A 24,052-nucleotide genomic window follows, 5' to 3' on the forward strand; every position below is an offset into this window, starting at 1 on the left:
TCCTCAATCATATCTACCTGTGCCTTTTTCCCAATAAAAACAGACATTCTAAACATCAAGTAGAATTAGCACAAAAATTCAATAAACAGGAGTTCTTAACATAAAGATGATGTTCTGAGGTCTGTGAACCCTAAAAAATTAAGTGTTACCATAAAAACATGCATCTATACACTCTTAAGAAGGACCATAGCATTCTTCAGATTCTCAAATCAAAAAATTTAGAAGTTATAATTGCTATTGACTGAAAAAAGATAAATCAAAATATTACACAAATAAATTTGGAACTTGGAAATTATTGACAAGCATAGCAGTACTGATATCAAGAAAACTTGTAGATATTCCAAATATTTGTTCCTTTGGGCCTTATGCAAAAGAGAAAGCCTCATTCTATACTGATTATCTTTAAAGGTTATTTTGATCTACTGCTTATTTGTACTCACCTTGAATATAAATCAAAGCATCATATATTTTCATCACTTTATCAATAACTGCCTCCAGGTCAGGTTTCTGAACAGATTCTAACAAACTTCTACAGCTCTTAAGCATTTTTGTGTAAAAATCCAAAGACATCCAAGTTATCATTATTGAAGGTTTCTTTTTACATTTCTGTTGATAGTCCTCGAAATTATGGCTGCAATTAATATATTTTTTAAGATGAATTAAAATGAATTTTATTAGTCAAACTTAATATTGCAATAAGGAAAAAGAATTGTGACTATAAACTAATCTTTTTTTTTAAAACCAATTCAAAGTAAGTATGCAAATCAATTAATATGTTATTATTTTTTTCCCTCTCTTTAATTCCACCCCATTTCCATCTCTGACCTATAGGTGTTGCCGTTTCTCCTTAAGAAGTGGATCTCTGAAGGCCGGTCATCTCCTCCCACCCGCTCATGGAGTGCACCTGGGGCCTGGCACCCCCAGTGCACTTAGGAGTCCTGGTGTACTCGGGGGGGCCTGGCGCACCTGGGGTATGGTCAGTGGTTCCACCTGGGGCACAAACCCAGGACTTTCTGCATGTAAAGCAGACATGCTAACCACTACACTATGGAGCCACCCCTGTCATTATTATTTTAAGTTTAATCTCTTTATGTCTGTCTATATCACTCTTAAGATTTGGTAATTAAATTAACCTAGGATATGTAAATGTGGCATTACCAGGCTTGCCTGCATAATTATTAACTGGCTTATTAAACTCTTAATAATAGGAAGAGGTTAGACTTCAGCCTAATTAGTTATTCCTTCAAGTTATCTCACATTCCGATTAATGCAATGTGAATTAATGTAGTTTCTTTAAAAACACTTCTATGACTTTGTATTGGCTAGATAAAAGTGAATTAGAAAATACAGAATAAATAATCATGTATAAAATTAACAAAGTGTTGGTCTATAATGTGCACTAAAATTAAGACTAAATGTTCAGAGACGGCTCACACTATTTGTTTCTTCTGATAGAGTAATTAAACTATATTAAGAATATTGAACCAAAAATATACCTCTCAAGAGATCTAAATTCCTATATTTTTTAATCAGAGAATGCTTTTTATTTTCTTTAATTTTATCAAATTTATTGGAGTGACATTGGTTAATAACATTATATACATTTCGAGTGTATTCAACACTCAAAGTCAAATCTCCTTCTGTCACCATATATTTGACCCCCTATACCCTTTTCTACCTCCTACCCACCCCTCTTTCCCTCTGGTAAACACTATAAAGTCTTACTCTTGTTATCAAAGAGAAATGTTCTTTTAACTTAACGTCTAAAAGAACATTGGCTTTTGAGATGTATAAAAATGTGTTCTGCTCCTTTTTAAATATATATGCCTAGGAAAGATAGTTTAGGCTTCCGATCAAAAAAAAAAAAAAAAAGCCTCAATTCCTATTTTGGGAAGTGGATATAATAGCATTTACCTCAAGGAATTATAAAAATTAAGTTATGTGCAGTATTTATCATAGTGCTTAGGATTTACCAGGTACTCAATAAAAAACAAATTTCTATTTCACTGAAAAGTTTGTGTTCTAAGATCACACAAATCAAGTCAATGATGTTTCTTAAACAATAAATCCAAATTTACTAAACCCACCCAGAAAATACAAGTTGTTTTACCAGTCCATGTTTTGATGAGAACAATGAACAGTACACAGAGCAGTCAGCTGTAGGACAACAGCAATTCCTTCTAAAGTCTCAATAACAGAATTCTTTAGACTACTGTATTCAAGGAAAATCTGAAGGGATTCAGCTTTCTGTTTCAGTGCACTCCATAATATGCTCTTGTTGTTCATATCCACATGTTTAATTCTGTAATTAATTATAACCGCAGTATAAATATATTTATCCTTAAGTTTGGTTCAAATGTGAAAAATATTTCGAGCAAAAGATAACATATAACTTCAGCTACTAAACTTTATCCTAAGATTTAAAACAACTTTCAGGACTAGAAAAAATATGCAAATTCTTTGGCCACATGACAAAAAAATATTTATTTGTTCATATTTTTTTTAATTGCTGATAGATATATGTAGTCTCAGAGATTTTTCATATATTAAAAAGTTAAATTAGACAGGCAAGTAAAGGCTTCAGAAAGTCTTTTAAGTAACCATATTTCATTAACCATGAAATTTTTCATATTAGAACTATTAAAATATTTTAAGCATTCTTTTGACTACCTTTAGAAAAAAAAAATGTTCTTTGTGTATTTAAGTCAAAACATTAAGTAAAGGTGATTTTTTAAAGTGAATAAAATTTTACTAAATGATTCAATAAAACAATGAAGGTCATACTCCTCAGTCAGTTTTGGTGCTTTTTTGGAAGAGTTTAAAGATGAGCTGAGTCGACGCCTTTTGGGTGATATTCCATCACTATTACCACTGAGGTTTTCCTCTTGAATTTGGCACTGAACCTCCTCAATGATTTCCATACTTTCCATTTTTAGGGCTGCATAAAGTGGGCCCAACAAATACTAAGAAAACAAAAATAATTTCAAAAACTATCTCTTAGAAAATATGTTTACATTATTATTCATAGATAGCAAAAGTACATTACATAGTAGTTATATGTTTTCTAATAAGGTAAACTCATGAGATAAAACTAAGGTCTAAGTTAACCTATATTATTTCATAGTCTTTATATACATATATCTTGAACTATTATTATTCTATAGTCTTACAAAGCATAACAAATCCTTTTCCCTATAACCTGTTTTTCTATCAAATGCCAAATTTCTTATTCTATAAGGAAATTACTAACTTCTTACGAACTATAAAACTTCTAGTCCTATAGATAAAATAAGGTGAAATATTTAATCAAGTTACTGTATATCTGACTAATTCATTGTGCTGCTTATCTCCCACAGTCCAAATAGGAAAAGAGGCATAATTTGGCATGACTTGTACCATGTACCAATAGGTTTTCTAAAAGTGATTGATTTTAGCCTGTCAAAGGTATAATCTATGTGAGTGTTCAAAGTTTTTGCAATTAAGTTGATAACTGGCCCCCTTTTAATTAATAATGCAATAAACACGCTTACACTTCACAAATTCTTCTTTCAATCATTCTACTCCATTGGCAGTTTATTATCAACTTAGTAAACAAATCCTTCTAAAATCAAAGTAAAAATCCATTAAGAGAGCCAAAGTAGATTATGAAAATCATCCCGTTCTAAGTGTACATTGTTAAAGACATTTTATTTTCTCATTATCACATATTGCATGTATGCATACACTTAAATGAGGGAAAAAGTACATAACAAGTTAACCTTAAAAATGACTTACCTCTGTTTGTACCTGAACTCCAAGCACATCCACAAGAGCTCTACAAATATTTCTCACATAAACCTTTCTGACTTGTAAAGCAGATTCATACCCAGCTGGCACATATTTAAGGAAATACTGCAGTAAGTGGCACAAAGCTGCTTTCAGCAAGTCAGACTTAAGCCACATAAGCACACCATTTTCAAACATGACACAGAGCTTTTCCAGCAGCATATTTAAATACACGGGCTCAATATTTCTATAAGATTCTGCTTCAAAGGGGAACAGAGTCTTTATCAGCTTTGATAATGGCTCTTCATAGAGCTTCAATTGGTCAGCATCCATTTCTATGATGTGTTTTAATAATTCCAAAAATGAGCTGAAAAAAGTGCTGGCTGATAGTGCTGGTAGTCCTCCAAGCTCAAAGAGTTCAGTTAAAAGGCTAATTGCTAAGGATTTAATTTTTGGACTACCACACTCAAGCAGAACACAACCTATCCGCCAAAGTAAGAGTTCTTGCCTTCTAAAAAACACAATTGCAATAATACGAATGAGAACTGTTAATAAAGTGACTTCAATAAATTCTAAATTCTCCATATTCATGAACTGCAAAGGAGCTGGTTGTAAATATCCCACATGTTCATTTAGTTGACTTAAAAATCGGCTAACTACCACTGGCCATTCCACAAACTGTCCCATTGCATTTCTTCTATGGAGGCAAATCAAGTCTTCAAATAGATGTAATAATTCCTTTGTCAGTACTCCAAAAATAGCAGGACTCTTGCTTTTAAAAAGAAATAATAATGAGCAGATGACTTCACAGATTTTCTTGTGTAACATATGACAGGATGGAGTTGCTGCAATACGCAGAAGTCTTGTTATGATCCAATTACTGAAGTCTTTGAAATAAACAAAGATATTAAATAAATAGATCAGAACTACTAATTAATTTGATAACTTCTTGATAATTTACTTTCAAAGTATAAACTTCACTAATGAAACAGTCTAAAACATTCCCTAAACAATGGAAATATAATAGCAATTTAGAATACCAATTTTGGAGTCAAACAGGAAAGGTCCTAGCTTTCTACTTACTAGTTGTGTGAACTTTTCATTTCTCTGACCCTCTGTAACTTCATCTATGAAGAGGAAATAATGACATTTACTTTATCAGTTTCTGTGGGGATCATCATGTAAGATATGTGAAATTCTCAGCATAATGCCTGAAGTTAAATAAACACTCAAAAAGTGGAAGTTATAGTTATTATCACCCCTTCAACATGTATATATTGAGTGGTAACTTGGTCTCAGGTACACAAGAACAAATAACAGTCCTGTCCTCATAAATCCTATAATAGTTTCTCAAACTTTTTGACTGAACCAGAGATGTATTTTATATCATGACCCAGTAGAGATATGCACATTTAAATATATAAAACAAAAATTTTATGAGACAGTATTTATTATTATACGCAGTATACTGTGATACTTTCTAGTCTATTTTATTTCATCTCCATAAACCACTAATGGGTCATGACCTACTGTTTTAAAAACAGTATGGCAAAGAATATAGACAAATAGGTATTTATAATATGGTTTAAAAACCACTATGATAGAGGAAATGCAGAACACTCTGCACTAACCAAGTATTAAGAAGGAACAACTAAGTCAGTCAGTCCTAAGGCCTGCAATCAGCAGTAGTGGCCAGAAAAGGCTTTTTGGAGGACATGCTATCAAAGTTGAGTGTTGAAATTTAAACAAGGAAGTTCAAAATACTCTGTGTATTATGTGTATATACATATACATATACATATGCATATATATGTATACACACACACACACACACATATATATATATATTTCTTTTAAAAAATGTTTGTTGCATCTCTAGGAGGAAGCCAATAAAAGGACAAAAGCAGTGGGAACAATAAGGATAAAGCCTAGAATAAAACTTCAATATCTGGAACAGAAGTCAACAAACTCATTCTTTAAGGGTCAAGTAGGTAATATTTCAGGCTCAAAGGCCATATGGTCTTCATGTCAACGACTCAATGTTACGTTTGCAGTAGTTACAAACAATAAGTAAATGAATGACCAAGGGTGTGTCATGATCAAACTTTGTTTACAGTAACAAGGAGCCAGCCTGTGAGCCATTATTTGCTACTGCCTGATCTAGAAAAAGGGACTACTAAAACCAGAAAAAAAAAAACTGTTAAAGTGTTCAATGGAAAATAAACAAATTAGATTACTTCTGCTCCATTCTGGGTACTTCATTCATAACAGAAGAAAAAAATAAGAATGCACAAAATAAAATTAATCATTACCATGTGGCTCCCACAATTTATAGAAAATTTTACCAAAATGTCTCTTAATTTTTATGTTATACTTTAGAAGAGAAGAAGGCAGATCTCATAAAATAGATGGCAAGTGAATGTACAAATAGCAGGACTTACCAATACAACTAGCTTTGGCCTCATTTTGCCCATGGCTGCCATTCACATTTACAAACATGAGGGGGGAGGACTTCATAATATGCTGGATGAAATCAAGCAACATCACAGAGGTTGGCTGAGAGTCAGTTTTCTTTACAAGTTCTAGAGCAACTAAAAAATAAAAAATTCATTTTAAAGAGTTGTGACAAATTCAATGATAGTCCTTTTGTTAAGAAACTAGATTTTGGTGACCATAATTATGTCTAGCTCATGCTAAGTTGATGGGGCTAAACCCTATAATCCTACCCTTCAATTTTAAATGTTTAATAATCATGCTCATTCATCTATTATACATCTATTCACCAAACATGTACTATAGGACTACATATGTTTGGCACTATGCTAAAATCTAAGGATTAAATAAAATAAATCTCGCAATCAGGTGTCAGACAAACTAATAATTATAATACAATACATCGATTGCACTAATTCAGAGTAAAGGAAACAAGTGTGTGGGAAGGTGCTGTGAAGGAGTCAATTCCTAAATGAAGAAGAGCTGGTCAAGCAGAGGGGCCTAGTGGTCTAAACCAGGGGTGCCCAACCCCAGAGATGCAGACCAGTACCAGTTCGTGGCCTGTTAAGAACTGGGCTGCACAGCAGGAGGTGAGCAGCGAGCGAGCAAGTGAAGCTTCATTTATATTTGCAGCTGCTCCCCAGAGCTACCGTCACCACCTCAGCTCCACCTTAGATCTTTAAGCATTACTCTCACAGGACCACTGGTCTCTGGTATCAAAAAGGTTGGGGATCACTGGTCTAAATGGTCTAAATACGAGCACCATATGAAAATATATCTTGCAAGTATTCAGTAGTTCTTTATTGTTTTTCAGCAACTCATAATTTTACTGATTGGAAAAGAAACAATAAATAACTATCACAAGTCACAAAATCTGTGCCAAATGTGGAATCAAATTTATAAACCATGAGCCGGATGGCACTCTGTATTACCCCTTCAATATTTTTAACAGATATAACAGATATGACACCATCTTACCAAGTTTGTAGTTTGTCTTTTAGATTGCTATAGGTAGGAAACACAAACAGGAGTTGACTCAACAACTCACAAAGTCACCAATTCTTATTTAAAGAGTTTTTATGACATTTGTTATTTCTCAACCACTGGCACAAAACCTAGCTTCATTGGAACTGGCCAAATATTTTTATCTATAATATTATCTTTTATCAAAGAACCATAGTAAGCAGAAAATCTAGATAACAAATAGAAAAACATAATTACTTTAAAAGCCTAATGTAACAACTAATACTGTAAATAACTTCCCTGTAAATAACAACTATCATAAATACTAACTCCATAAAACATGGAGAAAAATGCTTGCATAATGTTGTATACATGGAAAAGAAAACAATTTAATTTATAAAGTTTATATAAGAAATAATTATGTCTTACCAACATTTACATCTGTAAGTATTCGGTCAATAAATTGACAGAGAATTTGTCTTGGCTTTTGTACGACTGTATTATATTCCTCTGGACTGGCACTAAAATACAAATAAAAAGTTTTTAATCCTTAAAGAAACTTGCAACTTCATTTGTAAAGAATTCTCTAAAGTTGAACTTATCTAATGTGTTTAGTTTTGATGCTGACATTCACAGTTTCTTCGGTTTAAAAATGAACGGAAAATCTAAATACGTGTTACCAATTTATAAGGGAAAAAAAGAACATGCTAAATAACACAACAGACGATTCACAAAATCTAGTCTTGCCTGCCCATGTAGTAGCCACATGTAGTTGGTATTGAGCACTTAAGCCGTGGTTGGTCCAAATTGATATAAATTTGTATAAATATAAAATACACATCGATTTTGAATATTCAGTATGAAAAGTATGATATCTCATTAATAATTTTATGTTAATTACATATTGAAATGTTATCTGGATATATTATTGAGTTAAATAAAATATATTAAAATTAATTTCACCTATTTCATTTTATTTTTTATACTGTGACAATTAGAAAACCTTAAATTACATATGTGGATTGCACTATATTTCTACTGAGTAGTGCTGATCTACACTTTTAAAAATCTACATAACACAGTTTCTTCAACAAATAAATCCCAAGGAAGAGAGGAGTTAAATAACTAACTTAAGAGCCATATTAACCAATTACAATGTATAACCCTAAATTGAATTCTGAGGCAAAATAGTTAGAAAACAATATAAGACAATTGGGAAAATCTGAACACAGACTAGATATTTAATGTCATTAAGAAATTATTATTTTTAGGTGTGACAATGGTATTGTTTTATGTTTCAAAAGTCTTTATCCATTAGACATGAATACTGATATTTATGGATGAAATTATATCTGGAATTAGCTTCAAAGTAATCTGAATTGAGAGGAAGAGGGTCATGAATTGATAATTGTTAGGTGATGAGTTTATGGGAAATCAATATAACATCTCTTTTTTTGTATGCTCAAAATTTTCACGATAAAAATTTAATAAAGTGTTAAGAAAAAATATACATATTGCATCTTAGGGCCAATCAAAAAAAATAATATGAAGAGATGACACGATAATTTTTAAAAAGAGTGGTATCCTAGAATCTTCAGTGAATTCAACTTAAACTTCATGATTTGGTGTAAACCACCACAGAAAAGAATGTAAGAATACAGTAGAAAGTCTGTTCCACCATATAGGATAAAGAATAATACAGTTATTTATGTAATCAACAAACATTTTTGAGCACCTGTTATATAACAGGCAAAATACCAGAAGCTACCGTGGGGAATGTGAAAAACATAAATTACTGCAGGAGACTGATAAGTCAATTTAGCCCTCCATCCAGGGTGGATTGTTAAGATTATTCATCAAAAGAAGTATAGCTCTGGAGAGAAAAACAAAACCAGTTTTAGAAATACTGAGTCGAAGGTTTCAAGGGAACAATTAAGTGGGATGTCCAAAGGATTATTGGAATTACAGTTCTAGACCTCAAAAAATATCTAGCCTAGAGATATATATTCAGTTATCATTATGCAATAATACCTATCAAACAAGGCCAGCCATTGTCTGTATTATTTCATTTTTCACAAGCAATAAAATAGGGATATTAAACTTTAATTTGCATACGAGGAGAATGGCATTCATAGAGATTATATAATCTGCCACTATCAGAGTTAGGTGTAGTGGAAGCCTTAGATATAAATGCAAATGAAATAAGTAATAAAACAAAGAGATAATCCTAAATTTAGGTTAAAGAAGCCAGGAAAGAGCACGGAAAAGAGAGCCAGAGAAACAGAAAGAAAAACCATAACAGGCATGTTCTAGAAATCAAAGTTAGAATTTCAAGGAGGGAGATAGCAACAGAAGCAAATAAAATTCGTTCGTTAAAATGTCCTTAGAATTTTTTTTTTATTATACTCCACATAATATACTTCACATTTTAACTATTTTACAGTATATAGTTCTATGGCATTAAGTACATCACATTATTCTACAACAATCACCACCATCCCTGTCCAGAACTTTTCATCTTCCCAAACTGAAACTATACTTATAAACAATTACTCCCCATTTCTTCCTACTCTTTGGCAACTACCATTCTACTTTCTGTCTCAATGAATTTGACTACTTGTGTCATATAACTTGAATCTTATATTTGCCCTTTCGTGAATGACTTATTTTACTTAGCATAATGTCTTCACAGTTCATCCATGTTGTAGCATGTGTCAGAATTTCCTTCCTTTTTTAAGGCTATTCTATTCTATTTATATCTTATTTTGTACATTCATCCTTCCATGGACTCTTGGGTTACTTCTACCTTTTGGCTATAGTGAATAATGCTCCTATGAACATGGGTATGCAAATATCTGCTCCAGTCCCTTTCAATTCTTTTGGGTGTATACCTAGATGAACTGCAGAATCATTTGGTATTGTGCTTAATTTTTTGAGACACTCACATTCCATTTTTCACAGTGACTGCATCCTTTTACATCCTCGCCAGCAATGCACAAGGGTTCCAATTTCTCTTATCTCACCAATACTTGTTATTTTCTGATTTTTTAATAGTGGCCACCCACATGGATGTGAAGTGGTATCTCACTGTGGTTTTGATTTGCATTTCCCTAATGATTAGTGATAAAGAACGTCTTTTCATGTGCTTTTCAAGTGACCAACTTGTATTCTTCTTTGGAGAAAATGACTAATCAAGTCCTTTCTCCATCTTTAAATCAGGTTGTTGGCTTGTTTTGTTGTTGCTGATGGTAGTTCTACACATATTCTAAATGTATGATATAGCCTTATCAGATATATGACTCGCAAACATTTTCTCTCATTTTATACATTGTTTTTTCATTCTCTTGATATTGTTTTTTAAAGCACAGAAGTTTTTAATTTTGATGAAATACAGTTTATCTATTTTTTTCTCTCGTTGTACTTTTGGTGTCAAATCGAAGAAATCATTGCCAAATCCAGTATCATAAAGGCTTCCCCCATGTTCTCGTCTAAGAATTTTACTTATAGTTTTAGCTCTTAAATTTAGGTGTTTGATTCATTTTGGGTCAGTATTTTTTTAATGTCCTTAGGATTTTAAAGTTTTAGTGTACAGTTAAAGGCAGAAGCCAGACTCCAAAGGGTTGAAAAACAAATCAAATATGAATATTGAGACTAGCACACTTTCTAAAGCTTGGTCATGAAATGAAAAATCCAGATTAGTGGTAGCCAAAGGAATATATGGGGTCACAAGGATTTCTTTTTCCTTGAGCAATTGATTGAGACTTCGCTTTCTTTCCTGGGACTCTGTACAAGTCAAAAGATAATCCTTGTACAGGAGGGGTGCCTCTTGTATTAACATAGGAGTAAAGGATGAGTATAGATGTTAATAAATTTAAAAAATTCAAAAAGCGAATAAAACAAAACAAGATTCTCTGCTTCAAGGAACTCAGATTAGTTGCTGAGGAGAGAGAAAGAATGCACACTAATAATTATAACCGTATCATATTCACCCAAAACAGGAAATAATTAACTTTACTTAGAGGATTCACAGAAGACCATACGTAAATAATTAGCTCAGTCCACTATTTCTACTGACAAAACAGCTAAAGATGTAGTAGGTAAGTTGTTTATTCATATATTTCATATCGGTAACAATTTATAACTTCTATACATCACTGTAAAATGTACATATATTTTCCCACTTATTACCTCAAATAATGCTAAAAGAAAAAATAAGATTGCTTTCTTGATTATTTAACCAAAGTCCAATCCTAACTGATTACATACAGGATCCATGGCACTTAGTGCTAATAAGTGCCATGAAGTTACTGATCCTGGTACACAGCAGAGTCAAAAAGACATTTGTTGAATGAAGGAGTGGTTCTTAGAATCTTCCTGAATCGTGTGGTTCCTTTACCCTTCTGGACCTATGGAGTATATGCTTATTCTCTGCCACTAGACCCTAAGCTCCTAGAGATGGGAGACTGTTTTATTTCTCCATGTACCTCCCAATATAAACCCTAGGTATACAGTATCAGCGAACAAGTAATTACATTTGTAGGTAAAAGCAAAAAAAAAAAAAAAAAAATTGGTGCTATATATCTTACTATTTAAACCAGCACTGGCCAACAGATATATAATGCAAGCCACATGTGTAATCTTAAATTTTCTAGTAGGCACATTAAGAATGTAAAAAGAAAGCAGTATGGCTTCCAAGTCTCTCCCCTTTAAGTTATAAGTTGGACAGCTATAATTCAACAAAGAATTCTCTGCTCAGCATACAAACACTCTCGGGACATCTGAAGGAGCGTGTGTGTATCTGAGAGAACGGCAGAGCCAGGTTAGGGAGGAAGAAGGGTAAAGACAGATACCTCTTGCAGACCCATGCACACTGAGGCCCCAGTGAACACACAGTAGTGAAGAACTGGAATGCAGCCCCCACTGGGCAGACCAGACCAGAGGGGCAGCGACACCAATCAGGGTCAGCACAGGTGGCACACATTGAGGTTGGGCCCAAAGTCAGGGTCAGATAAATGGTGCGAAAAATTGCAGCACTACAAAGCCCTCCAACAAAAACAAAGGATTTAGCATAGGGAATCTGCCCTCTCCACCCCTGTGGCCCACTGGGCAGCAAAATCCTCTTTTGACGGATTGGGAAAGAGCTAAAAAAGACTTCCAGCCTAAGTGGTCTGTACTCATTGAGGCTAAACCCACAAAGAAGAGCAGAACCACAGATTCCTGATTCTCGGGAACTTGTTTTCTCCCCACCCAGCCATCCCCCACGGATCCCCCACCTATCCCTCACGCATCGTGGTGCAGTCTAGTAGAAGTGACTGGATCAACTCAAGAGTAGCACTGAGTCAGCTTCTAGTTACAGTACAGCAGCACCAGAAACACACATGAAACCCACTGCTCACCCCTTCCAACAGATGGGAGTGGTACCATGAGACCCAGGCAACCAGGTCATAAAGGAGATGCCCACTACCTAGGAAATAGGAAGGGCTGTCTACAGCCGAGGGGACACTGTTCCACAGAGATCCCGGAATACTTGGAAAATAAAAACTTGGACTTCAGCAACACCTAAGGGAAAACGAAAGAAAGACCTTTACTTATCAACTACATTCTTTTAAAAAGTGGCTTTCATTTTGACAAATGCCCAGGCAGAGAAATAACCCATCAAACACCATGAACAACCAAGGCAATAAGGCAGCTCAGAAAGTAAATGAAAATATCCAGAAAATAGAGTTAAACACATGGAAATATATGATTTAAATGACGAAAAATTCAAAAAACTCAACAGGATATAAGAAAACTCAGAAAGGCAATTCAACAAGATTAAAACTACAAAAAGAGCCAAATTCTGGAGATGAAGAACTCAATAAAATAGATGAAGAATGAAATAGCGAGCTTAGGAAAGAGAGCTGACTAGATGGAGAAAAAAGTTACTGACATAGAAGATAAAAATCTAGAAATAACTGAGGTGGAAAGAGAAAGAATTGGTGGGGGGGGGGGGAGGAAAGCCTCTATAATAAATATCTGACTTCATTAGAAAGAGTAATATAAGAATAATGGGTATACCGGAAGGTAAAAAGCAGGAAAAGGGAACAGAGAACCTATTCAGATAATCGATGAAAACTTCCCAAACTTTTGGGAAGAACTGGATCCTCGAATACAAGCAGCTATAACAGAACACCTAACTATCTCAATCCAAAAGGCTTTCTCCAAGGCACACTATATTAAAAGAGTAAAAAAAAACAGGGACAAAATAAGAATGCTCAAGGCAGCTGGGGAAAAGAAACAGTACCTATAAAGAAAACATCATTAGAGTATCACCATATTTTTCAACAGAAACCCTATAAGCTAGGAGTGAATCAAATACTCAAATTATTGAAAAAGAGAAACCACCAGCCAAAAATAATATATCCAGCAAAGTTATCCTTTAGGTGCTAAGGAAAATTAAGACTTTTCCAGACATACAGAAGCTGAGGGAATTTACCACTACAAGAATTGCATTATAGGAAATATTGAAATACTGAAGGGTGTTCTTCCACCTAAACAAAAAAACGAAAGGATACAAAACTGTGAGCAAGATGACTAACAGACAGAAGCTGGAAATTTCAATCCTTGGTCAGAACAAGATATCAAACACCTAAATATATAACATAAAAGCTAATATAGATTTAAAAAAATGTTTTCTTAAAAAAAAAAAAAGACAAGAGCTACTGTAATGTGGAAATGAACTCACAGCATAAAAAGGGATAATCTGTGACAACAAAAACATAAAAGGAGTGAGGTTAAAGGACTGAACTTGCACAGACAGAGATAAGGTGCAATGAGAACATATACCGTATATATGAAACTTTCCTTTGCATAAACCTAATGGTAACCACAAAACAAATCTGGAACACATAACGTAAATAAAAAGGAAACAGAGGGAAAAAATCATAGAATATCACCAAACTAAAACAGCAGACAACACAAGGGAAAAGAAACAACGGAGACACAGAGTTATCAGAACACAAAAGATAAAATGTCTATAGAAAATCCTCATAGATCAATAATCACCCTAAATGTAAAAGGAATGAACTCACCAATAAAAAGGCACAGAGTAGTGGGTTGGATCAAAAAACAAAACAGGAGACATATCACAGTCACAAGGACAAACAGACTCACAGCGAAGGGGTGAAAATGATACACCAAGCGAATGGCATCCTGAGAAAAGTGGGAACAGCTGTACTTACATCTGACAAAATAAATTTCAAGATAAAAAAGGGAAGAGACAAAGATGGACATTTTATAATGACAAAGGAGACAATACATCAAGAAGACCTAACGCTTATCAATATATAGGCACCCAACGTGAGAGCGCCAAAATATATAAAACAACTATTAACAGAACTAAAGGGAGAAACTGACAAAAACACAATTATATTAGGGAACCTAAATTTCCTATAGACAGCTATAGATAGATCATCCAAATAGAAAATCAAAAAAGAAGTATCAGCCCTAAAATGAGACATTAGACAAAATAGACAAAATCAGTATTTACAGAGGTTTTCATCCCAGAACACTAGAATATACATTCTTCTCAAGCACACAATGATCATTCTTAAAAACAGACCGGATACTGGGACACAAAACTAGCCTCAACAAATTTAAGAAGACTAAAACTGAGGCAAGGTAGAGAGCCTTGGGACCTCCCCTCCCCTCCAGGATAAGGCTCTGGAATTTTCCCTTTGTCATTTCCAGCTGAGAGGTCATCTTAGTTGAAACCTGACCCTTGGCTAATTATAATATCACTATAATGTTATCTGCATCAAAAATACTACAGCTCCCATCATGCACCTGACAATATGATAGTTCCAGAGACACCAAATAAGAAAAAAAATATGAGGAAACTTAGCTCCCTGCCTACTGGGAGGAGACAACAAAGCTTTAATAAATTGTGTTATGCTGCTTGTTGTTTGTCTTGCCCTTGAATTCTTTCTCCTGGCATAAGAACCTGGTCACTGGAGCTTCAGGTCAAGTCATCTCTTGGACTTCTATCCCAGTCCAGCTCTCTAGCATCAAAACCATACCAAACATGTTCTCTAACCACAGTGCTTTAACGTCGGAAATCAATTGCAAAAACAAAGTGAGAAAAACCCAGCTACTAAATAATAGCTGGGTCAAAGAAGAATTAAAAAATCAAAAGTTACGTAGAAACAAATAAGAAAGATAATGCATGATACCAAAACTTTGGGGATACAGCAAAAGCAGTAATTAAAGGGAAGTTTGTATTATCACAGGCCTACCTCAAGAAACAAAAAAAAATTTCAAATAAATATCCTTTCACCTTAAAGAATTAGAAAAATAAGAGCGAACGAAGCCCAAGGTCAATAAAAGGAAGGATATAATAGAAAATCGAGCAGAAGTGAACAAAATAGAGAACAAAAAGAGAACAGAAGAAAATTAATGCAACAAAATGCTGGATTTTTTCCTAAAGATGAATAAAACTGGCAAACTTTTGGCTAGAGTCCTAAGGAAAAAAGAGAAAAGACTCAAACAAAATCAGAAATGAAAGAGAAGTTACAATAGATAACACAGAAATACAAAGGGCTATACAAGAATACTATGAAAGGCTATCGGCCACCAAATTCAAAAATCTAGAAGAAATGGACAAGTTCTTAGAAATATGTAACCTTCCTACACTAAATCATGAAGAACTGGAAAATCTAAATAGACCAATCGACAATGTCATCAAAAACCTCCCCAAAAGTAAAAATCCAGGACAAGATGGCTTCGCTAGTGATTTCTACCAAACATTCAAAGAAGATTTAATACCTATCCTTCTCAAATTCTTCCAAAAAAAATTGAACAGGCAATACTTCCTAATTCATTTTATGAGGCCAATGTTACGCTGTTACCAAAACTTGGCAAAGACAACACAAAAAAAGAAAATTACAGACCAACAGCTTTGATGAATATAGATGCAAAAATCCTAAACAAAATATTAGCACGTGGAATATAATACATTAAAAAGATGATCCATCACAATCCAATAGAGCTCATTCCAGGGACACAAGGATGATTTAACATATGCAAATTGATCAATGTGATGCACCACATTAACAAAATAAAGGACAAAAATCATGTGATCATATCAAGAGATGCAGAAAAGGCATATGGCAACATACAACATCCATTTATGACTGAAAGGCTCAATAGAATTGATACAGAAGGAAAGTACCCCAATATAATTAAGGTCATACATGACAAACCTTTGGCTAATATCATACTGAATGATGAAGAACTGAAAGTTTTTCTTCTAAGATGAGGAACCACCAAGGATGCCCACTCTCACCACTGTTATTCAACATAGTACTGGACGTCCTAGCCAGGGCAACCGGGCAAGAGAAAAAAAAAAAAATGGCATCCAAACTGATAATGAAGAAGTTAAATTGTGACTTTTTGCAGATGACATAATTCTTTATAAAAAACCCTAAAGACTCCACCAAAAATACTATTAGAAACAATAAACACAGTAAAGTTGCAGGATGCAAAACCAATGTACAAAAATCCATTGTACTCCTATATAGTAGCGATGAAACTTCAGAAAAAGAAATGAAAAAAACTATTTTTTGCAATTGCAACAAAAAGAATAAAATATCTGGGAATAAACTTAAAACATGTAAAGGACCAATACACTGAAAATTATAAGACATTATTAAAAGAAACTGAAGAAGGCACAAAGAAATGAAAGGGTATTCTGTGTTCATGGATTGGAAGAATCAACATAGTTAAAATGGCCGTATTACCCAAAGCAATATACAGATTTAATGCAATCCCCATCAAAATCTCAATGGCATTTTTTAAAGAAATGAAACAAAAAGCATCAGATTTGTATGGAAGCACAAAAGGCTCTGAATTGGCAAAGCAATCCTGAGGAAAAAGAACAAGGCCAGAGAAATCACACTCCCTTGACTTTGAGGCAGGATAGCTAGCCTGGGGAAGACACCCCTTACTCCATGGGGCTCTGGAATTCTTCCTCAGTCCCTTACTCAGCTCTCCAAGATGCAGCTTTCGAATTTCTCCCTTGTTCCTTAATAAGCCATCGCCCTGTTTTGATTTCAAGCAGGAGACTCCAGCACTAGAAGCAAGTCGAGGCCAGGAGACAAGATAGACGGCCTTGGCTGTCTCCTCCCCTCCAGATAGCAAGAGAAAGCAGGCCAGATAGCCTTGGGACATCCTCAACCCCTCAAAAAACAAAAGCCTGTAATTCAGACAGCTTGAGGCAGACTCTCCAGCTGCTTGCACTGTTAAGTGTGTACTTTTGCTTTTATAAAACCTGTGCTTTACTGCTTGCTGTTTGTAATGTCCTTGAATTCTTTCCGGAACAAAACAAGAACCTGGTGCCAAAGCTCCGGGGTTGGGACCCTCTTTGGATTCCTGTCCTGTTGAGCACTCCAGTAACAACTTCAAATTATACTACAATGTGACAATAATCAAAACAACATGGCATTGGCAGAAAAACAAACACAAAATGGAACAGAATCGAGAGTTCAGAAATAAATCCCCATGTACATGATCAACTAAGGAGCCAAAACATTTAATGGAGAAAAGAAAATCTCTTCAATAAATGGTTCTGGGAAAATTGGAAAGCCACATGCAAAAGAATGAAACTAGACTCCTACTTGATACCATACCTTAAAATTAACTCAAAATGGATCCAAAGACCTAAATATAAGACCTGAAACAATTAAATACATAGAAGAAAACTTAAGGACCTTGGTCCCAGAGATTTCATGAATTTGACACCAAAGGCAAGGGAAGTAAAAGCAAAAACAAATGAATGGGACTGTATCAAACTGAAAAGCTGCACAACAAAAGAAACCATCAACAAAACAAAAAGATAACAGACAGAATGGGAGAATATATCTGTAAACAATATCTCCAAAATATACAAACTTATACAATGCAACAACAACAAAAAAAACAAACAATCCAATTAAAAAATGGGCAGAGAACCTGAACAGACACTTTTCCCATTAGACACACAAATGGCCAACAGATAAATGAAAATGTTCAACTTCATTAGCTATAAGGGAAATGAAAACCAAAACCACAGTTACCACCTCATACCTGTTAGAATGGCTACTATCAACAAGACAAGTAATAACAAGTGTTGGAGAGGTTATGAAAGGAACCCTCACATACTGCTGGTGGGAATTTAAATTGGTATAGCCACTGTGGAAAACAGTATGAGGTTCCTCAAAAAAATTAAGAATATAGCTACCATATGACCCAGCAATCCCTCTTCTAGGTATCTTCCCCCAAAATCTGAAAACATTTAAACATAAAGACATATGTACCCTCACGTTCACTGCAGCACTATTCACAGTAGCCAAGACATAGAAACAACCCAAATGTCCTTCAATGGATAAATAGCTAAATGGATAAAGAAGATGTGGTACATATACATACAATGTAATACTAATCAGCCATATGAAAAAAATGAAATACTGCCATTTGCTATAACATGGATGGATCTTGAGATTATAATCCTGTGCAATGTAAATCAAATAGAAAAAGACAAGAATATGACTTCACTCATATGTGGAATATAAAACAGAAAGCAACAAATGAATGAACAAAACAATCAAAACAAAAACTTATAGACAGACACTATGGTGGTTACTAGATGGTAAGGGGAGTGGGGGTAGATTGAAGAGGGTAAAGGGGTCAAATATGCAGTGACGGAAGGAGACTAAATTTTGGATGATGAGTACACAACACAGTGTATAGATGACTTATTATAATGTTATACACTTGAAACTTATGTAATCTTATTAACCAATATCATCCCCAATAGATTAAATAATAAAAATATCCTCCCTCCTCAAAAAAAAGAATATAAAAAACAGGTAATTTTAATGGTAACAATATATCCAAAATATTATTTGAACATGTAATTAATATGAAAATTATTGAGATTTTTATACTTTTCGGGGGTGGGGGTACTAAGTCTTTGAAACCAGGTGTGTATCTTACTCTTAAAGCACATCTCAATTTAGACTAGCCACACGTGACATGCTCAACGGCCACGTTTGGCGAGTTGCTATAGGACATTATAGCTTTAAATACAACAAAAAATTTTTAAGTCTAAAATTACAAGGTAACATGAATTGTTTTAGAAAAAGTCAGATTTTGTCATAATCCAAGTGTAAAGAATGTGAATGAAGAGGTACATGCAGGAGGAATGAGGATTATGGGTGGTAGGTAGAGTTTCCTACAAAGTTTAATTTTGTATAAAAATAATGCATTCATGTGTTGTGTAATTTTTAAAAATTAGTTTTTAAAAAAGGTGAATTGATTATCATTCATTAGATGAACTTACTATCAAAATAAAGTTCATGGGAGAATGAGCATTTCTATTTTGCAACTTCTGAGTTTTGGAACTGAGCTAAAAGGACGTACTTTTTCAAAAGTATACTGTAATATATTTGAGTGGAATTTAAGTATCACAGAAGCTTCAACACACTTAGCAAACACTTGAGCACCTCCTCTGGGACAAGCATCAAATACGAGGAGAACCAAGATACCATGCATCTGCCATAAAAGAATTTGTAAATTAAAGGGCAAATAATCTTAACATGGCATAATTAAGTATTAATAGAGCCCAGATAGAACACAAGAGGAACACTCAGCCCTGAGCAGGGCCTATCAGTCAAGGCTCTCTGGAGCAGGAGATACAAAAAGCTGAGTCCTACTAAGGGGCTAGGCAGATTAAATAAGGGAAAAAAGGAGGGAATTCAAAGTGGAGAAAACGAAGGCTCAGGAACAAGAACACAGGCTGCTCTAGAAATTCTAAGAGGCTCTGTATGGCTAAAGAAGAGGAACACAATAGTTGTAGATGAAGCTGATGCAGAAAGATAAGGTCAAAAATGAATTAAGGAGTTTGGATTTTGTGCTGAAGGCAATGAGATCCTGAAGGGTTCTGATAACAAGAATGAAAGTTAAACTTGTTTTTAAAACATGAATTCAATTGTGCTATTTCCCTGTTTAAAACATTGCCATGGCTTCCCACTGCACTTAAAATAAAATCCATCTCCTTCCTCTAGCCTGTAAGGTTCCAAAAGATCTGGCTCCTGCCTATTCCTCCACCCTTAACTAACACCATTCCCCCTTTAGCTCCCTATGTTCCAGCCTTCTTCCTATTCTTTAAAAAGTAGACTCACTTCCACAAAGGGGCCTTGGTACTTCCTATTCCATCTCAGGTATTTCTCCTCCCAGCTTCACAACTGGCTTCTTACCCTCCAAATCTCCTCTAGTGGCTAATATTATTGCTCCCCAGACTTTTATCTCCCTCTGTCTAATTAAATATTTCATAAGAACTGTCACTATCTGAAAATATCTTATGATTAAAAGTAATTTTAAACAGAAGGTTCAGAGAAGGGCCCTCCAAAATGACATGTGAATGGAACCAACCAGTGTTCAGACAGAAGAAACAGCAAGTACAAAGGACTGAAGACAGGAATGACCTTAGTGTACATTAAAACAAGAGCCTGTATTATTGGAGTATAGCAAGCAAGGGAGGGATACAAGGCCATTAGGTCAGAGGCAGGCAGAGGCCAGATTACATAGGAACTTAGAGGCCTTGGTAAGGAGTTTGGATTTTATTCTAAGTGGGCTGGAAGGCCAAAGGAAGGTTTTGAGTAGGGAAGTAATGTTATATAATCTACAATACGATTTACAGTTATAAAAATCACTTTGGTTGCTGAGTCAGAAATCCATGGGTAAAAAAGAAAATAGAGAAGTTGTTAATAGTCCCATAATAGCTGTGATAGCCCAAATAAGAAATTATGGTGGTAGCAATGAAGATGGTAAGTAGTGTAATTTAAAATAAGTATTGAGAGGATTTGCTGGTGAATTATTAAGGGATAAGAAAAAGAATCAAGGATAACCCCCAGGCTTCTGGTTGGTATACTTACAATGACCTGGGGAACAGGTTAAAAGGAGAGTAAATCAAGAAGTCTGCCTTGGTTTGTTTTCATTTCTGAGTATAGATGTTGAGTCAGCAACCTACTTTACATTTCTGGGTTAGAGATATAAGTTTGGGAATTATCAGCATATAGATGATATATAAAGCCATGGGTCTAGAGAAAGTAACTTAGGAAGAATGAAGATGAAAAGAGAACCAAGGATGTAGCCCAAAAGTACATAGGCAGTCAAGAATGATTCTAGATTTCTAGTTTGAAAAATGAGTGAACATGGTATCACTTACTAAAACACCCCTACCTTACTGAATTAGAGAAATTTAAAAAAAGAAAAGAAAAAAGAAAAAAAGCTTGGGGGAACTTGAGATATGCAAAGAATCTGTATTGGATATGTTAAGTCATAACTGCATATAGGACACGTGGGTAAAACTGCCGGTATAGAGTTGTACATATAATTCTAATGGAGATAGATATGGTTTAATTAAACGAATCTGGAGTCATCAAATAGCAGATAGCGGTTGAAAGCAGGAAAACAGATGAGATCACCCAGAAAGATTATTCAGTGAAGAGAGAGCTAACAGCAAAAAAAGTGGAAAAAAATTTATCTCTGAAAGATATAGGAAGAGAAGCTTGCATATTAGAACTGTTAATCTCACTTTTTTCAGAAATCAACTGCCACAAAGAAAAACAAACTTGGGAGGAAAGGCCTTGATAGCTCCACCTGAAACAGCTCTTGTGCTATTTCTTTGCCTTTGGTTTTTCAACTTCTGTGACTCATTTTCTTAAAAGTGGTAACATTTGCCATATTCTATATCATAAAGATACTGTGAGGTTGAATAAGCTTGAATGAAGCAGTTGCAATGAAAAAGTCAGGACAATTAAAAACTATTATTGGACAATTCTCTGTGGGTCAGTTATTCTATTCATTCTCTTAGAATGGCTACAAATTAATGAAAGGTAACTAAGCTCTGTTAATGAGATTATAAATAAAGCTGATGCTATTATTTTTAGTACCAAGTTTCAGAAGAAGAGAGAAGAGGGAAGAAGTATTAATAAGTATTAGTAAGCTAAATCTACATTAAAGCAAGGTGAGGAAAATATATGGAGCCTGAAAGATGAAATATGTACATCGACTTCCTAAAATGAGCACTTTTATTCATCTTTTAGAAAGGCAGATGTTACTTTATAAAATGTTAATACAAAGTATGCGTGCAACGTTCATGCAAAGTGAAAAAATACACACAAAAAATAGGATTATTCAGTTAAAAGAAGTACAGTTGTTTCATTTATTCTATTTGTTATGGAGGGAGGCAGAACGTCCTTGTATGGCCAGCCAGGGGAGATGAACACAATAGCACCGCAGAAAGGGAATTAAATATCCTATGCGCTTAATGTCAGTTTTGACTCTGAGTGCTAAATTTTCAAATGGTTTAAGGGACTGGGAAGCAATTATTCCGATAGTTCAACTACAGTAGTGGTACAAGCCCACATATTTCTAGTTCACAGTAGGTTACAATTTAAAAAAAAAAAAGACCTCCAAACCCTGCTTTCTAAGTCTTTAGACTTGGTTTCCGGAAGGCTACCTGGGTGTTGAAGGGGGATGACAGTTATTAATCAATCTCTCTCCCCTCTCTTCGGATGGGATACTGGTCTACATGATTTTTCACTCTTGGGTTTTCAGAAAACAAGCTTTTCCAAATGAAACAATATTAGATTATCTTCAAGTTTTGGCAACATTCTGAGCATATTTATATTTTGTGGACGTTGTGGCAGATCCCTGGGATTTCTGATTAAAACAACAAATCGGGGACTGGATGACACGAAAGGGGTCCCATCTTCAGAATGGCTTACTGTTTCACTTCAAAAAAAGAGACTAACTGCCTTTTCTAGCAATCACCATTCCTTACACAAAATCAGAACTAGTGATGTTTCTTCCATGAGTTTAGGTCAAATCATAGAGTAATCATAAATATAAACTAAAGGAAATCCATAGGTCAAGTCCCTCAGCCACGGCAAGAGGATTTCGAGAAGCAAATGCGTGTAGGAAAGCGACCAGAAAGTGATCAGAAGGGACCCTTCCGTCCCGCTGCCGAGGGGAATCGCCCGCGTGGGTGCGAGTTCCCGGGCACCGCGGCGGTAGACTGGCGCCCGCAGACACCTCCCTTCTAGGGAGCAGGTCTGTGGGCGACGCCTCTGGCGGCCTCTCCGAGGAGGGAGAGACGATGGTCGGCCGCGGAGCACCTCTTCAAGAGCCGCGGCCGGGACTGAGGGGATCCGAGGCGGAACACGGCCCGCGCGGAGGGAGCGCACGTGAGCCGCCTGCCAGGCCGGGCGGCGGAGGACTTGCGACCCGAGGCGGCCGGGACTGGCCCTACCTGCCCAGCTCCCGCAGGGCGGGGATCATAGACGCCAGCTCCAGGCCGTGCTCGCCCATGCTGAGGATGCGCGGCGCTCATCCACGTCGCCGCGGCGGGCTCCCGGCGTCTCCACAGCGGCCTCTGGGCGGGTAGGCGCAGCGCCCGACGGGGCCTCGCGGAGCCCAAAACTCCCCCGGAAGCCGCGCGAGTCCCGTTCGCCAGGCCCTCCTCCTCTTCCGCACCGGGCTGGGGGAGGTCGCGAGGCCGCGAGAGGGCGGAGTAAACAGGCGCGGGAGCGCTTTGGTCAAGTTTACTCTGGCTGCCTCTGCGCCCGGGATGCCGGGCGGCCGAGGTCCACGGAGAGTTTTGGGATCTGGCGGCCTCGTTCTGTTACTCTCAGCCTAGAAGGCTCAGCAAAGCAACGTCGCCCCCACCCCCACCCCCAGTCGAAGGAGGAAAGGGGCTTGGAGGGCACCAGGCCAGACTTCCTCGTATGGCAAACGTGAAAACTGAAACAGT

The 24,052-nt window shown here is 35.8% G+C and overlaps 1 protein-coding gene across 5 annotated transcripts in view; it reads right to left on the minus strand.

The window, feature by feature from the left end:
* Nucleotides 1-23,745, minus strand: part of ATR (ATR serine/threonine kinase) — a 135,873-nt gene extending 112,128 nt beyond the window's left edge. For 3 of the 5 annotated variants that reach the window (XM_016126480.2, XM_016126481.2, XM_036219715.1), the window contains exons 1-7: nucleotides 23,552-23,745; nucleotides 7,651-7,742; nucleotides 6,207-6,356; nucleotides 3,775-4,652; nucleotides 2,785-2,963; nucleotides 2,111-2,302; nucleotides 441-631 (exon numbers count right to left, since the gene is read on the minus strand). In XM_016126480.2, coding sequence (XP_015981966.2) covers nucleotides 441-631; nucleotides 2,111-2,302; nucleotides 2,785-2,963; nucleotides 3,775-4,652; nucleotides 6,207-6,356; nucleotides 7,651-7,742; nucleotides 23,552-23,610 — 1,741 coding nt within the window. In that variant the 5' untranslated portion in view covers nucleotides 23,611-23,745. Of the gene's footprint in view, nucleotides 1-440; nucleotides 632-2,110; nucleotides 2,303-2,784; nucleotides 2,964-3,774; nucleotides 4,653-6,206; nucleotides 6,357-7,650; nucleotides 7,743-23,551 lie in introns of those variants that run through there. The other 2 variants (XM_016126479.2, XM_016126482.2) reach the window with 2 other exon arrangements.
* Nucleotides 23,746-24,052: the final 307 nt, after the last annotated feature.

Source organism: Rousettus aegyptiacus, unplaced genomic scaffold (assembly GCF_014176215.1).
Source record: "Rousettus aegyptiacus isolate mRouAeg1 unplaced genomic scaffold, mRouAeg1.p scaffold_m13_p_4, whole genome shotgun sequence".
In the NCBI taxonomy this organism is placed as follows: Eukaryota; Metazoa; Chordata; class Mammalia; order Chiroptera; family Pteropodidae; genus Rousettus; species Rousettus aegyptiacus.